The sequence below is a fragment of the Aquila chrysaetos genome, chromosome 3 (genome assembly GCF_900496995.4).
Source record: "Aquila chrysaetos chrysaetos chromosome 3, bAquChr1.4, whole genome shotgun sequence".
Classification (NCBI taxonomy): Eukaryota; Metazoa; Chordata; class Aves; order Accipitriformes; family Accipitridae; genus Aquila; species Aquila chrysaetos.
The window spans coordinates 50,158,208-50,174,672 of record NC_044006.1 but is presented as its reverse complement, the minus strand read 5'-3'; the positions used below and the strand labels follow the sequence as shown (position 1 = coordinate 50,174,672).

The following is a 16,465-nucleotide window of genomic DNA, read 5'->3' as shown; positions in this document are numbered from 1 at the left end:
AAATAAAGGTCTTTTTGGTGCTACAGCACAAAATAAACATCACATGCAAAACATACCACCTTTCATGTGGAATTCTGCACAAACAAACCATTACACACTCGACAACAGCCTATCAAGTTAGGTGAAGCCTATATTGACCTGATATATGCTGCACCTTTAAAATACAAAATCTACAACCTCTAATAAATAACAAGGAGATCCTCCTGCATTATGAGAAAACAGAATATGAGTGTTTAATAAAAACAGCACTACTTTAAAAATAGTAATAATAAAAACAAAAAAATCAAACCACTCACAAGGTAGTATAAAGACCCTAGCTGTCTGGCTAGTTGTGTGCTTTAACTTCTGCTACAGCTGTGCAAATAACTGATATCTCAGTTCAGTGGTCAAGCGAAGAAAACACCATAATTCATCTGATGTCAGCCAGCTTTGATATCTACCTCACTTGAGGTCACTAGAAATTCTGGGGGCATGGTACGAGGAATAAAAATGAATATGACAAAAAAAAAAAAAAAAAGCTGTGATTAATACAAATTCCTGAATTAGAGACTGATAAACCAATTGAAGGAATAAGAGAAATATAATCTTTTACCACTACACACAAATTCAGCTTCTAATTTCATTTGGAGAATTTACTGGCTCCTGTTTATGCTTAAGATAAAAAAAGATTTATAATCACATTACTGAAATATTCAGTGGACAATTTTTACTAGTAGACACTCATCCACACCTTTTAAAATGGATTTTGTGTCAAGTAATCATGGACATATTTAGGCTTTGTTAAACAATCAGAAAATATAACTAAAACAAGGATGTACTTTATTCTGAAGTTAACAACCATGGATAAGCCTCTTGAAATACAACGGTTCATACTCTTCTTTCCATTAAGCAGGAACTTGATAACACGCTATTTTTCTATCTAGTCAATTCACTTGTTTTTCCATTCTTTGGCAGTTGTTCTTTTTTTTTTTTTTTTATTCTTTTTAAAAAGAATGTCTACCAGTGACTTTATATAAATACTAGATGCCAGAACATAATGTGTGATAGACTCAGGCAGTTACAAATCAACATGCCAAACACCATTAGCTCTTTAGAATAAGAAAAAATGATCAAGATACTTACTACTTATGACCTTCCATGTTTCTTGTTTTCTTCAGACACTTAAAATAAGAAATTATCAGTTAATACAAACATCTTTAAAACATAATTTTCCAAGTTAGACACTAGAAAATCCCTACCTTTTCACACAGAAAATTACTATGTTGTAGCATCTGGTTTATCATGTTATGACAGAAAACTTTTCAATCCATGGACCAAATGCTTTTCTCATGTAACACACAATTCTTGCTTAAATCCACAACAAACACATTTAAGTGGTGTCGCTGATATTGCCAATTATTATATGTTAGCAAATTTTCCAGGCAAAGGCCAATCTATGTGGCATAAATTCACTGACTTAAGACAAGGCAAGCCAAAATTGTCTGTGCTAGGCATCTTCCTCAGTCAAGTTTTTTCCCCAAAACTTTTAGCCACAGCAAAGTTCAGCTACTTTTTTCACTAATGTCCCACTGATCTATTTTTTTAAAAACACTAGCCACGTCATGTCTTGAACCACAGATGCAAAATTTAACCACCAGGTGTTTTTGCTATGAGGGACACCACAGTTCCTGAGGATAGAATATGATCTGTATGCATTTAGACTTTAGATTTTATAAGTTAATATCTCCAGCTTGGATACTCAATTCTCCCACTATACTTTGAGCTGACCAGATGGAACAAACATCACTTCCCAACAGTAACCGAGCACACTCCTTCCAGGCCGAATTTACAAGTGAAGCCAGACACTCCTCATAAACAACGAGCACCTGGCTTCTCTGCTGCTTTCAGAGGACCCTATTCTCCACCATACAGCCAGCATGCAAACATAGGCACTACAGCATGATCGTAGAGGAGACCAAAAAGAAGCTGGTCAGACGGTGCTGCTGGGAAATGGCCTTTGGTAAGACTGGGCACAGAAGGAACGCACCAACAGGCTGCACTAAGATGTGAAGTTGACAGTAATGGAAAAAGCAGCTAGGAAGGTAATGGTGCTGGAACTGAACTTTGGCACTAATCTGGGCGAGAGACAAAAGGGGCTGCAATGGGGAGACGTGACACTCCAAGCACGGTGCTGCTTACAGACAGTATGGTTAGCACTGGAGTGGCAAAGGGACTGGAACAGATTGCATGAACCCGGAACAAGGGAATGCAAACAACCTGAGCACTTCCTGCAACTATGAAGCACATGCACTTCCATTTGGAGCTGAATGGAGCCAAATCCCAGATTTCCAATTCTAACCTCTCTGCTCTCAGTACCTGTGAAACTTCCTGGCAAAGTTCCATGAGATGCTGCAAGATTATATCAGAGCAGGAAATTTGCCTGAATTGGAATTTTTGTGAAGTGCTCCTAAGCACTGCAGGAGAGACCATGAGAAAATTCGTAACTCTGTCTTCAGAGCAGAGTTTAAACATAAAGGCCAACAGCTAAACAACAGAGGAAGAAAGAACTGTTTCAGAGTGTTGTTTGCGTTACAGCACCATTAAGTCAGACAATATACAGAATGGACAGCATCAGTCATAGCTTTGCTGTAGTTTCTAGAGCCATAAGGCACAGGCAACATTAACTCCAGTTTTCTAACACCTTTATACTTGACTTCACTGTTTTAATACTGGTCCTCCTTATGTCAACTGTGGGTGTGTGCGAGTGAGATAAGAACACAGGATTTAGCTTGTATACACATCCATGACTCAGTTATTCAGCAGCACACTTGGTTTGACAGGAAGTGAAGAACAGTTTATCTAGATGGAATAGCATACATATTACACGGGCCAAAGCGTAAAGGACCAACATGGGGAACAGGTCTAAGGCACTGACCTTACACGCTGTACACGTCCACCTGACTCTCCTGGAAACCAATGTCCCTTAAAAAAAAAAAGGGGGGGGGGGGGAATATGTCAGGGTCATGGTGAAACAGTTCTCATTTGCAAGCATAGCTCACGCTCTTTCTTCCTAAACATCTGACCTTGTATTTTGACTCTGAGATCTTCTTAGTTATACTCCTCTGAGTCCTACATAGCAGCCCTATGCCCTTAAGATATTATTTGTGGGGATTTTTTAGTTCAAAGTGAGGACTATATCACAGCTATTAGGACAGTGTTTTCACGGTATGAAAATGAGGGTATGTATTCCCTGTCCTGCTGTGTGACATGATGGCATTTGAGGTGTTTGAGGCTACAAGACCTGCTGGGATAGTGTTGTATGGCCAATGAGGGTGGAAGAAAACAGAAGTGGAGTCTTACCTACACTGCCTGCTGGAAATGGCTCCTGGCATGTGGTATCACCCAAAACATGCCAGGAGAGAGAAAGGTCCCAGAGAGTTCTAGGTGGTATAGATAAAAACCATGCCAGGGATACTGCAGCAATTAAACAGCAGGAAGAAGCAGCAGCCTAGTGCTCAAGCTCAATCCCTGGGCCCATTTTATTTCCAGTACAGAGCTAGCTTTTGAGAGAGAATGAGAATAAGAAATGAGAATTCAGTTTGTACAAAGACAGCTTAGTAGAGCACTGTCATTGAGAAAACAGAACTGTGGTTGCTCAAAAAGAATCAGACGACTTTTGATAAGGCTTGCAGTATTTCACCTACAATTTCCATCAAGAATGTTCCTGGATCCCATTCATTCCAGATGCTGTTCAAGGAACTTTCATAAAGAAACCAGTTATGCCTCAGAAGACCCAGCTGAGTTTCACCTTTCTCAGTGACTGAGAACACTCTGGAAAACCTGGATGTTCACTATTATTATGCCATTCTTTTAGCTGTTAATTTAGACCACAAATGTGCATTTGGTTTGAGTACCACTGATCTCAACAGTACCCTAAACGATTTCCATTCACACAGACCTTGTTTCAAGTTAGATACACTTGTGTAATATTTGCAGCACTGTAAACTCATTCATATTTCATGTTTCAGCACCACAGTTAAACTCCACTGAAATGGAAACAGTATATATACCGTAGATATTAGTATTGGAAACAAAGGGAGAGGAACATAATAAAGGAATATTTACTTGAGCTGGTGTAGTGGATGTGCTAGTACAGGAATTGTATCTGAGTTCTACTGCAAATGTATAAAATTTTAGCTTGTAATGTTAGGATTTTATTTTTAAGAAACATCCAGTTTTACTAGATAGGTCATATCCTTAACTGGGTTTTCAGGAGGAGCTCAGGACAACTGTGTGATCTTTGAGATAAACTTCCTCAAAGCACACAAACAGCCCATTTCTATGGGCAGAAAGTTGAGCACCTGTGGCAGAAGGCCAGCATAGATTAATTTTAATGAACTCAAATGCAAAACTAATGCATGTAGAAGATGGAGGCAGGGACAGGTTACTCAGGAGAATGCAAAAGCATTGCCTGAGTATGCAGGGATGGACTTAGGAAAGCCAAAGCCACGCTGGGTTTGAACCTAGCAAGGGACGCAAAGGGCAACAAGAAGTGCTCTGTAAAAACAGTGGCAGCAAAAAGTGGGCTAAGGAAGACACATGCCCACAGCATGACAGCGAATATATAATCAGAGAATCATAGAATCATTTAGGTTGGAAAAGACCTTCAAGATCATCAAGTCCAACTATCATCCATGCCCACTAAACCATGTTCTGGAGTAGAAAGGCAGAGGTACATTTTTGCCTTGGTTTTCACTGGAACATCTGCCCTACAGCTCTCTAGTTCTCTGAGCCTATTGTCAAGGTCTGTGGATATGTAAGTATGTATCATTACCCATATTACAGAAAGACTGATTTAAGAAGTACCTAAGACATACACAAGTCCATGAGACCAGATGGGATGGATCTTGAAGTGCTGAGGGAGCTGGCTTATGTCATTGCAGTGATGTTCCCTCCGTTCTCTTGGAGGTTATGGTGATCAAAAGAGATGGCTGATGACTGGAGAAAGACAAACACCATCTCCATCTTCAAAAACCATAGCAAAGAGGAACAGGGAAACTTCAGGCCCATCAATTTCACCCTCAGTTCCTGGAAAGATCATGAGAAAACCCTCCTGGAAACCATTCTCAGCCACATGAAAGACAAAATGGTGAATGGGAACAGCCAGCATGGATTTGTTAAGGGCAAATCATGCCTGACTAACCCAACTGCCTTCTACTATGAGAAGACTGCCTCTGGTGAATGAGGGGAAAGCAGTGGATGCTGTATGCTGATTTTGGCAATGCCTTTATCATGGTGTCCTACAGAATCTTTACAGCCTCTTGTAGGACCACATCTGAAGTAGTATCCAGTTTTGGGCTCTCCATACAAGAAAAACAGTGGCATACTGGAGTGGGTCCACCAGTCAGGGTCTGTATCCTGTAACACATCTGTTCAACTATAAGACCATCAGGCTAACAGGAGGCCTTATTGCTGTCTACAACTACCTAATGAGAGATGTAGAGCAAACAGTCAAACTCTTCTCAAAGATCCACACCAGAAGGACAAGTGACCATGGACACAAGCAGGAACATGTGAAATTCCAACTTAATATAGGCAGGAAAATTTTCACCATGAATGGTCAAGCACTGGAACAACCTGCCCAGTGAGGCAAGTGCTGGACATGGCCCCGAGCAACCTGCTTGAACTGGGCCTGGTTGAGCTGGAGGCTGGACTATGTAATTTCCAGGGCTCCCTTCCAACCTATGTGATTCTGTGAAAATTTGTACAACGTAAAAGAAGACAAGATTGGAGAGCAGCAAGTTTGCTGCTACCATTGGTTTAATACAGAAGACTTTCCACAAGAATGGTGTAAATGGACAGCAGAATTAACATTGTACCATGACCACTGTGGCTACACACACACACACACACAAAAAAAAAAATACAGTATGTTTTCTTTCTAAGAGTTAACTACAATATTTTCAGCTTTTAGCCATAGTGTTTATTTTCATTGATAGCCCAAACTTTTAACATTAGCAGTTTTCATTCTCCAGATATTGCTACATGCACAATGTAAATTGTCCCTGCAGTCATTTAACAGGGCAGTAATTTATTTATTTTTATAATCTCTAACTACATGTGTTCTTACTGTCTATTCCAAATCCAGGAACCAAAGAGGGTTAAGATATTGGTTCAGCTGTAACAAAGGACATTATTAAAAGCATCTGGAATAGCTGAAGCAGTGAGATTTTTTAAAAGAAATCCCAAAGCATAGGTCTAGCCACAAAAAGTGAGAGATGCCAATAAAAGGGGACTAGAAACAGCCCAGGGAAGTATCCAGGAACTAAAGAACACTTCATAACCATGTAACAAATAATCCCTACAGTCATGAAATGCTGGCCCTGAGGCTGCAGAGAGAGACCAAGGAATGAGCACATAACCTTTGACTACTTTAGGTTTTGAACTCTGTTATGCTTTCAAAGAACAAGATATAAATGTACTGAACAGAAATAACAAGAGAGTTGCTCTTTGCCAAAGCTGACTACAATGGAAGCACATGACAGTAACTACAGTCCACCAATACCTTCCCCCAAAACTGCAGTCAAACTTAAAATTAATCTATATTATCATGCAGTTTTATATACAAAAACAAGCTTAATTTGCCACAAGGAGATGATGTAAGGGACTTCTTTTTCTTTTTTCTTCCCAGTGTAATAAGACTAAAAAAAGAAAAGTTTCAATAAATAATATTATGCTGACACTGATTAAAAAAAAACCAACAAACCACAACCCAGCAGCATTCACCACCCCATTGGAAAGCTTTTGTATTGGAAAGTTTCCATTATCTTTGATATAAAGAGTTACACAACACTTGTGATCTCCATGACAGACAGCCTTTATCTTGGCATACAAAAAGTAGGGATACTCTAGATACAGGGGTGGGGGCGGGGGGGGGGGGGGTGGGGGGGGGGGGGAGCAAACATAGGTGCTTTATAGCATGCTAGGAAAAGCACTGCTACATTACAGCTGACTGTATGCAAATCCATGGTTTTTGCTGCACAGTGCTGGATCTGAGATTTCCTGAAGTTGTCCACACGCGGCTCCAGTAATTTTCCAAGTGCTTCCTAGCTTTTTGAGACAGACAGAGGCTACCTCAGTTTCAGCATTAAACCTGACCTGGCCCCATTCATAACAAGTCTGCCCAGCACACAAGGGACCATAGTGCCGAACCATCCATTCCCATACAGAACCAGCTGGGTTCATAAGCCCTGCTGAACCTTGAAAATCTCTAGCAGGCCCTCTGCCCTAGCAGGTCACCAAGAAGCCTCAGCATTGTGTTCCACAAACGTCCCTGTTTGCAGACTGACAACAGAAAGGACTGGCACCACCTATCAGTCTGGACACTGTGAAATACAGCCGAACTGTTGCTAGACTCAGCCTGGCTTAAAAAGCGGTACAGCTGCATTCACACAGTGCTCTGCCACAGCTAACAAAACATGCTGGAACCAAGATGGCCCTGCAAACAGCCAAATATGGCACCTCTGCATCTGTGGCAGAGTTTATCTGGGTTGTAAGCTATTTACCCACAAACTATTTCCATGGGAAGCCAAAATAGCTGTAATGCACACAGAACTTCATAAAATTTCTGGCATAGCACATTACCCTACCTTCCTGCTGAGATATTTTATTAGCCATGATGCTGGAATAAAACTTGATGGAAGACACTCTCATTAGCAAATGGCATTTCTATTCCCATGGAAAATCCTCTGATTCTCTATATTCTCCAAGACCATTTGAATATATCATCTGCATTTTTTTGTGCAAACAGGAAAATGCTTTCATGGTGTTTTGAAGCCCAGCATACCCTGGGCTTACCTTCCAGCTCATGCTCATACAACATTTGTACATGCTTGCTTCTCTTTTTTAGCTTTATTAAACTATACTTTGCTGCAGCATAAGTTGTCCATTTTCCCAAGAGCTGAACAACTTTATACAAGTAGTATCTGAAGATTATTCATAAGAAAAAAGACAGTAGGAGTGCCTTCTCTCCAACAGCTAAATTGATAATAAACAATTCTGTATATCAGTGTCACTTGGATAATTTGTCTTTTCCAGTGAGCGTAAATATAAGAAGTGTCATGTGGCAAGGTGAAGTTCAGATCTTAATGCTCTCCTAGGTTATGAGAAAATCAACTTTAAAAAAAAAAATTTTTTTTCCCCCTAATTCAAATACTTCTCCTTAACTGAGCATTGGTTACACAGCTCTTACTGTGCTTTTAGCTTAGCTAAGGGATCTTATAGAAGAAACCAGGGAGCAACCAGAGACAGCAAACAGGAATCTTTTCCACTATCTAAACCAAACTGTTGATCTAATCACAACTTCTCAAAACCAAGAGATGATCTGAAATCCTTGCAAAAATGCTGATCTACAGATTAAATTTAACATCCAAAGATGACCTAGCATAGTTATATAGGAAGGCAGTAGATCAAACAACATTCTTTTGAGATGCATCCAGAAACAACAAAAGGGAACCGAGAGGCAGAGCAGAATTCAGCAACCCTTATGTGAAAGTAATATGTTCATCAAAAAAGACACAGAAGAGTCTGCATTTTCACCGATAGCACTGTCCTCTCAGTTCACTGTTCTTTCAAAGCAGCTGATATGTTCTGTGTAGTTCTTCAAATCCCAACAGACTCTCTGCACCCTAAAACCCCTGCAACTTATAACTTCAAATACAGCAGAATCATGCATTGCAATTGATTTACTTAATATAAGAGTTTTATTAAAATGAATAATTTTCCAAGAAACTTTTAATACAGTAATAGTAGAGTGGTATTAAGTAACAAAAAATAAGAAGAATTTTAGGGAGTTCTAGCTGTAAAAGTTAATAGTGATAGTTTCATTTATGTAAAATACTCTGAAGGAAAGAAAATGTGCTTAGGTGAGAGAATCAGTGCCATCTGTGCCTCCAACAGCTCTTGGCTGACCACCTCTCTCCCTCTGCTCCCTGGAAGCTGTGATCAAACTGAATCAAGTAAATGGGCCTCCAAAGCAAGAAGCAGTCTCACCACAAGACAAAGATTAGGCAAGGCAGTTTCAACTTCTCTGGTCTGTCTACAAATACACTGACCAGGAGCTTCAAATCGCGTTTCACTTTTCCTTTCCCAAGCAAAAGACAATAGAGCAGCCTATTGTTCTGAATTATTCATATTGTCAATGCAGGAAAAAAGTGAAAACTGAAGTCTGGGTTTATATAGGCATTCAGCATCAAGATTATACACAGACTTACAAGTATTCCTACTCTTAACTACATGAATAGCTGCCGCTGTAATTCAGCTAAAATGAATCTAGAGTTTAAGTTATATCAATATGACAAATGACAAGATTTAATTTTTCCTCTAAAGCTCTTAACACTCATCACTGATGCTCTAATCCTGCAGAATCATCCATGCTTAGCTTTAAATCCAGGAGTATTTTCATTCTGTTAGACTACTCACTGATGCACTTGTTTATTAATTCAAAAAGTTCGCAGAATTGGTCTGCAAGCGCTGCATTAGCAGTCCTTCCACCCACTACAACTTTTAGTCTGTTCCTTTGTCTCGGACAGATCCACAGCTTTGCTACTTATCCTAGGAAGCATGTATCTTACAGATTATCCACAACTTGCCAGAAGAAATACTGCAATCTTATAAGGGAGTTGTATTACCAGAATCACTCTTTCAACCTATTTCAGGGGCTGACATACAGAAAGAAGTTTCATATGTTCTTAAAAGAAGCACAGGGCAAAACGGCAGCTATTATACAGAGAGGGACTCCTGCTATATTCATACACCTGGGAGGTGCTGAGGGGGAAATAAATTCATGCTGTTTGACCCCAATTATCTAGCTGTAGTGCCTAAATTACCATACAAGCCTCTCAATACTAAGCCCCTGTACAGATAGTTAATAGAACCTCCAAAGAGCAACTCTGAGCACCTGAACCAGAGCCTCACCACTGTCCTCTGAGCACAGGGAAATGACGACTTCTGCCTGAAGCACCTGAACTACACGGCTAAATCACGGAGTAAGAGAACATCTCTACTCCACTTCTCTTAGAACTGGGATTTCATGGTGGTCTGTTGAATTACTGGGGAAAAAAGATTCAGCAGCCTACCGAGTAACACATTGTGCTTGGGATGCAGCCACATCTCGTAAGCCCACCGGAACCAATTCTTTCTTTCACTGCAAGCACTTTTGGAACTAACATTTCTATACACAATTTCTTCCACTTCCTTCTCCTCTCTATTGAGGTTTATGAGACACCCCAGCGAAAAGTTCATTTATTTCATTCCATTTACTCATTTGTCTTGATCCTTCAGAGAACCAAAAAAAAAAAAACCAACCCCAAAACCCACAACCCCAACCCCAAAATTCGACATGCAGAAAAACCCCAACCAGGTACTCAAAAGACCAGAAGTATCAGAGAAATTGAAGTCTGTTTTCCAAGAAGGTAGTTTGAGCCAATATAACACTCCCTTTCCCTTCTTTTTCAAGTTAGCAAATTGTGTGGAGAACAAAAAGCAGGTATCCTAAATGACGAAGATTTTGTGATTAAGGACTCGCACAATTAGAAACCATGCACAAGGTATGAAGAAATCTGGATGTTTTGGGTCTTTTTTCTGTCATTTTGTAGCACTACCTAGGCACCCATCTGTGAACTGTACATCCAACAACATGAGTAGTAGTACTATTGACATTAAGTATATAATGACCTGTCTTCCACTGAAATTTACACTGACTCTTAATACTCTGTGCAGAGCAGATGACCAATAGCTACTGCAGAGAGTACTGTTAGGAGTTACTTTATTCAAAAAACAATTATCATGCTTCTAATGTTTCAGAATACACAATTAACATAGGAAATTATTCTGTTTAATTTCCTGGTGTAGTCTAAACAGAGGATGATATCCAGGGCCCTGTTTCTTATGCTATCATTTGGTCTTTCATTTTTTTATTCCCAACTCTGATATGTACAAGTTAATAGAAGACAGTAGCAGATAAACAGAGCAAATTTGCACATTGGAAATTTATTGCTCACTTATACCTAGAACCTAAGAGTATCAATCCATCTGAATTTCATTGGTTTTCAGTACTCGAGTGGTTAGAGGTAAGTTTTAACCAACATGAAAAAGTGGAAGTTTGGCACTGTGTCACCATGTTTTTTAAAACCTGTTTTTGCTCCCACAAAGTGCAAGGACCAAGTCAACCATTAGTATTCCTCTCTACTCAAACAATTTTGTGTCTATTTGGTACTATACACTTGTCATATTATTCCAACAACTATCAAGTCAAACTTACAGGCATAAGTGATCTCCTTCTTTCTAGAGCATAACATGTATTGAAATGACACTTGGAGCTGGGGTGTTTTGTGTTTTTTTTTTTTAAACAGTTGAATGACAAATTCCTAAAAACAGTGGTTTATCTCAAAAACACTGATAACAATGGCACATGTAGTCATGACATAGTACATGTAGTCTCATAACAAAATATTTCAAATAAATGCTGGTAGACTCACAGTTGGAAGATTGACAAGCAAAAAATAGCCCTTTCTAGATAAGTTAACTTGCATGCAGAACTTCATTTACATAAAGACACAGATATTTAATCACACATAAAATTAATTTTAAATTCCTTTTTCAGATTATACTGGGTTTTTTCAGCTGCTTTTTGTGAAATAATATAAGAACAGCACATAGTATCAGTTTGCACTTCCGTAACATCTTTTACTTGACTACTAGTGTTCCACTTATATTTGTGAAGAACACTGAGCGAATATCCTTAGGAAAGAACCAGGTAGGTGTTGTAAGTATTATGTGTGTTTTATGGAAGAATAATTTTAATGTAAGTTGTCGAGTGGCAAGTCTAACCTTACTCTGCAAATGAGCAAAGCTGGGGATATACGCAATCCAGCATTTAATCTCATTCTAAATGCAGACTTGTTTCATTTCTCTGAAATGACTATCAAATTGTTTTGTAATACACATTTGTTCTCTTAGTTTAAAAACCAGTATTTTTAAACTTAGTAGCCAAATACTATTAAAGAAAATGCCATATGGAACACCTGCTGTCCACAGATTATAAAAGACAATATGAAGATGTGTTTTCTGACACATTTTACCCGTAATCAGTCTAGAGTCTTAACCTTAGGAAACCTTCCTTTTGTAGAACCTATGTGGATGTACAAAAAAAATCATTAAAGTCTTTTCACATGTATACTGTACTAAATATGAACAAATATGGTTTTAGAAGTTCAAACTAATGGCTTTCTTATTTAGATATCTTATTTGCTGACACAGTCAACACTCTCAAGTGTCTGCCTCCCTCTTCATCCATGCAGAAGCCAGGAAGCAATGCTATTACACCCGAGGGGAAACAATGCCGGGGGAGGGAACAGGGGAAAATAATTTTTTTCTAGTCCCTCAGGAGATCATTTCACATCCATGGATAAGAGATTTGATTAACAAAACAGTTTTAGCATGCACAGCAACAACAATACAGGGTGATCTTCTTTCACTGCCTTTTGAGTAAACACCACGATCAATACAGGCTATATATTCTTGATAGAGGCATAGTCCACTCATTTTAATACTACTGTTCTCAGATCCTGGCACACCAGCCGACTGTTCCTAGAGCAGCAGTGATCCCTATGAAGCTACTTGCAAGATGGACCCAAGTACTGTTTCAGTGACTCAGAACAGACAGTTCCCAAGGTTGACGTAAGTGATTGCATAACCGGTCAAAATGCCCCTCAGTTTGCCATGGCTAACAATAGCCACAGGAAAAACTACTGAGAGACTATTAGTACTAGCAACATATAAAAGGTCAAATGTTTCTACTGTTCTTGACTGCTTGGTTCTTTGTTTAACCTCCTTCACTCTCCAGGCTTTTGTATTTTTAATGCTTCTGCATCACGTGGCATAATTTTGTCTTTAGAGTGATTTTATGGTTGAGAAGTGGCAAAACATCTTGAAGAATCAACTACTTCAGAGCAACACTGTTGGAGGAGATTTTGAAAAAAGTATTAAAAAAAGAGTCTTTGAGGACATTTCTTGACTTCTAGTTTAGCTGAGATATTAGCACATTTTTTCCTGCCAACTCGTACCAACAGCTTTCAACACTAGTTGAAGAGTGAAAAGAGCTGTTAGTATTCATTTCTTCGAGAAAAGGTTACTTAGGAATTCATCAGAACAATTTAGCAGCCCTGTAGAGTATGGATAGCAGAGAAGAACAGGCAAGATGGGTGGGCTTGAAAGTCTACAAAGGGGAAAAAACCCGACCCTGTAGTAGGATTCAAGAGGAATTTTACTTTGCACTATGTGATTCCCACCACACCCCAAAAACATAGTCTTGTGAAATAAAAATGTTAGAGAAAACTTCCCCCTTCCATACAGTCATAACTGGTGGTCTTAAACCTGCAAACCTTCAGTAACGTGCGTATTTGAATCTCACCTCCCAGAAACATAATGGATGAAATCACCATTACCTAAAAAGCACTTAATTCTTTCTCAATTAAGAGGACCGCAAATTCCAATTACCAACATCTAACTCTTGAGTACACTGTTTGAACCTTTCTGGAAATAACAATGTTTCAGCGATTTAGTTTTGACAGGAGAGAAACTTTAGACCAAGGTTTAGCTGCATTTAACTGCCACATCATCTTCCAGTAGAGCTTGCCATTGGAAAAATGTGACTGGTTATACCAGTTATGGCAGTTTACTATTCAAAACAAGATCTCTGTGGCTTTACACTAAATTCCTTCTTCAGTGGTATTAACATAAATCTTAAATCATTAAGTTACTCAGTTTAAACCAGTAGGCTACCCTATTCAAACAGCAGTATAAAAAATTGCTAATGTCCAAATGAGATGTTCCTGGACTTCATGCCAAGTACCACTAAGAACTGCAACTCCTATATCAGTGCCAGGCAGATAGCACTCTCAAGTGGTACTTCCACTCACTTCTTGGGAGCCCTGGATAGACAAAGTAGAAAAAGAAGGGATTATCAGAAAAATCAGATGAAAGACCATAACCAAACACAGCCTGCACTGCAGACTCCAAAACCCAGCCTGCTATTTTCTCTGTCCAACACTTTGGAAAAGTGATCAAACACAGTTTTTTCCTTACAACAATAGCCTTGCTAGACCAAAACATGAGAACAATTTATTTCCAAGAAGTCTGCTATGAAACAAGAGCCACAGCTGCTTTCTAAGACCCAAATTAAATAAAATCCATCCAGAAAATAAGAGGATAACAGAATAAAATAGGGGGGAGGGGGGAAACCCCAAAACAGATGATTCCTCGAAATAAACAGTCACCTTGGTTTACATCAAGGCTTGCAGGCAGGGGCAAAATATTACAAACAACCAAACAGAAGAACAACTCCAATGCCAAGCTTCCAAAATATCTACACAATGTAACTTGGGGGTAGGAGGTTAAAGGACGTACCCCTGAGATTACCCAATTCAGTTTCACATTTACACATTTGAACTAAGGCAAACCTGCATTACTGTTTTAAGAGGTTCCATGCAGGACCTTGAGGCTGTCAGCACCATGCAAAACAGCATGGAACAGGAGACTTATTTACATTTGGCACTGAACATATACACAATGATACTGATGAATAAAAGAGCACAGTGCCCTTCACCCTCTTCTCTTACTAAAAACTGACCAGAGGTTTCAAGTAATTGTCTATTTTCCTCCTTCTTCTAAACGACTAGAGCAGGTAAACAACATTCATGTGCCAGGTGGATGGATGCAGAACAAATCCGATGATCAAGAGCAACCTTTCACAAAATACAAGCTTTAAATCAGAAGTTTGGGGGGTGGGGTGTTAGTTCCCATTTCACCAGCTGTTAACGCCTCGGTGCCTGGTTTGATAACGGACATTATCTTACCACGGGAAATCCTGCCGCCCCTCTTAACCCAGGCGGGCCGAAGCCCTCAGGTAAAAACAAGGGCCGCGGCCGCCACCCCGGCCCGCGGCGCACGCCGCGGCCGGACAACCTGCGCCTCAGCCCCGAGCCTGGCAGGCAAGCCGGAAAGCGCTGAGGAGAAGCGGCCGTTTTCCTCCCCAACCTCCCCGCTTCCAGCGGGCTGAGGGCCAGAGAGGATGTACGGGAGGAAGGGAGGCAGAAACGGATAAATGCAATAATCATGGCGAGATAACCGCACGGCGGGAGGGGGAACAGAAGGCAAAAAGGAGGGGCAGATGCCATCTTGCGCCTCGGAAATTTCACCCCTCGGCAGGTCCGGCCCCGGCTACACCCGCCGCCAAGCCCTGACGGGCACCAGCGCCTCAGGCCCGGCCGCCGCGCCGCCCGCCTTCCCCCCAAGAGGCGGGGGGGGCAGCCCGCGGGGGAGGCGGCGCCCACCCGAGGCTGCCCGACAGCGGCCACAGCAGCTGCCGGCGGAACCCGTTTTCCCCGCCAGGATCCGGCACGGAGCCCAGCGAGTCCCCTCTTCCCGCACTCACCTTGCCCGCGGCGGAGGGGAGGGCCGAGCCGGAGGCGCCGCCGCCCCTCCAGGTGTTCCAGCGCCGCCGGCGTCACAGCGGCGAACGGAGCCGCCTCTGCCGGCGCGGGCGGCCCCCGCAGCGGGGCGGAGCCGCCGCCGCCGCCCGCCCAGCCCCCGAGGCGGCAGGGCGGCGGCTGCCAGGTCCGCGGCGCCCGGGGCCGGCAGCTTCCTGGCGTTGGTCTCGGCCGGGCCATGTTTCCTCCTCCTTCTCTGGCCGCGCGGGGAGGGAGGCCTGAGGGGAAAGCGGCGGGAGCGTCTCCCCGGTTCTGAGCCCTTCCGGGGCTCCTCTCACCGGCTCGACCAAAACCCCAGGCCCTTCTCTTCTCCACCGCAGGTGTCCCACAAGGACCATCAAGGAAATCATAAAATGTTTTGGCTGCTATAAATAGGCAGTTGTCGTCTAGGTGATGGAAACTCATTTGAGATTTTGTGATAACTGTTCTCGGTAAACTACTTGAGGTGGATTTTAAGCTGATTTCGGAGCTTGAAATGAGGGGAAATGTTCGCAGGTGGCATTTGAAAATGATCCATTGGATGGGTGGGAGGTAAAAGGAGAAACGGGGGAGCAGCAAGATAGGGTGAAAAATTATCCCACTTAAATGGGGAAGGGTTAGCTTTCCTGTACTGCACGTGAAAGGAGCAGCAGTTTAAGGGCAACACAGGGAATGAAAGCAGGAGTGGAGGAGATGAGGTTGAGTTGGCAGGGCCTGAGGGAAGCGTTGAAGAAGAGTGGACTGAGTGGAAAAGAGGACAGTTATGGGGCATCATTTGCTGACCCTTACAGAGTTCTGAAGTGCTCATCTCTGTTTTGGTGTTTCTGTGAGGGGTAGCTGAACCACTTCACTGGAAGTTGCACATCTAGGAGAGAAAATGCAAGATGTTTACAGCAACAGGGACTTTACTGTGAGACAGTAGCTCTGAAAAAGACTTGGGATCCTAACTGGTAAGTAGC

The 16,465-nt window shown here is 41.5% G+C and overlaps 1 protein-coding gene across 7 annotated transcripts in view; it reads right to left on the bottom strand.

Annotated features, from left to right (window-relative positions):
• Positions 1 to 15,899, bottom strand: part of ICA1 (islet cell autoantigen 1) — a 76,484-nt gene extending 60,585 nt beyond the window's left edge. For 2 of the 7 annotated variants that reach the window (XM_030009636.2, XM_030009637.2), the window contains exons 1-3: positions 15,473 to 15,765; positions 2,915 to 2,961; positions 1,123 to 1,160 (exon numbers count right to left, since the gene is read on the bottom strand). In XM_030009636.2, the coding sequence (XP_029865496.1) occupies positions 1,123 to 1,160; positions 2,915 to 2,961; positions 15,473 to 15,707 (320 nt within the window). In that variant the 5' untranslated portion in view covers positions 15,708 to 15,765. Of the gene's footprint in view, positions 1 to 1,122; positions 1,161 to 2,914; positions 2,962 to 15,472 lie in introns of all 7 variants that reach the window. The other 5 variants (XM_030009638.2, XM_030009641.2, XM_030009643.2 and 2 more) reach the window with 4 other exon arrangements.
• Between the last annotated feature and the right edge of the window lie 566 nt (positions 15,900 to 16,465).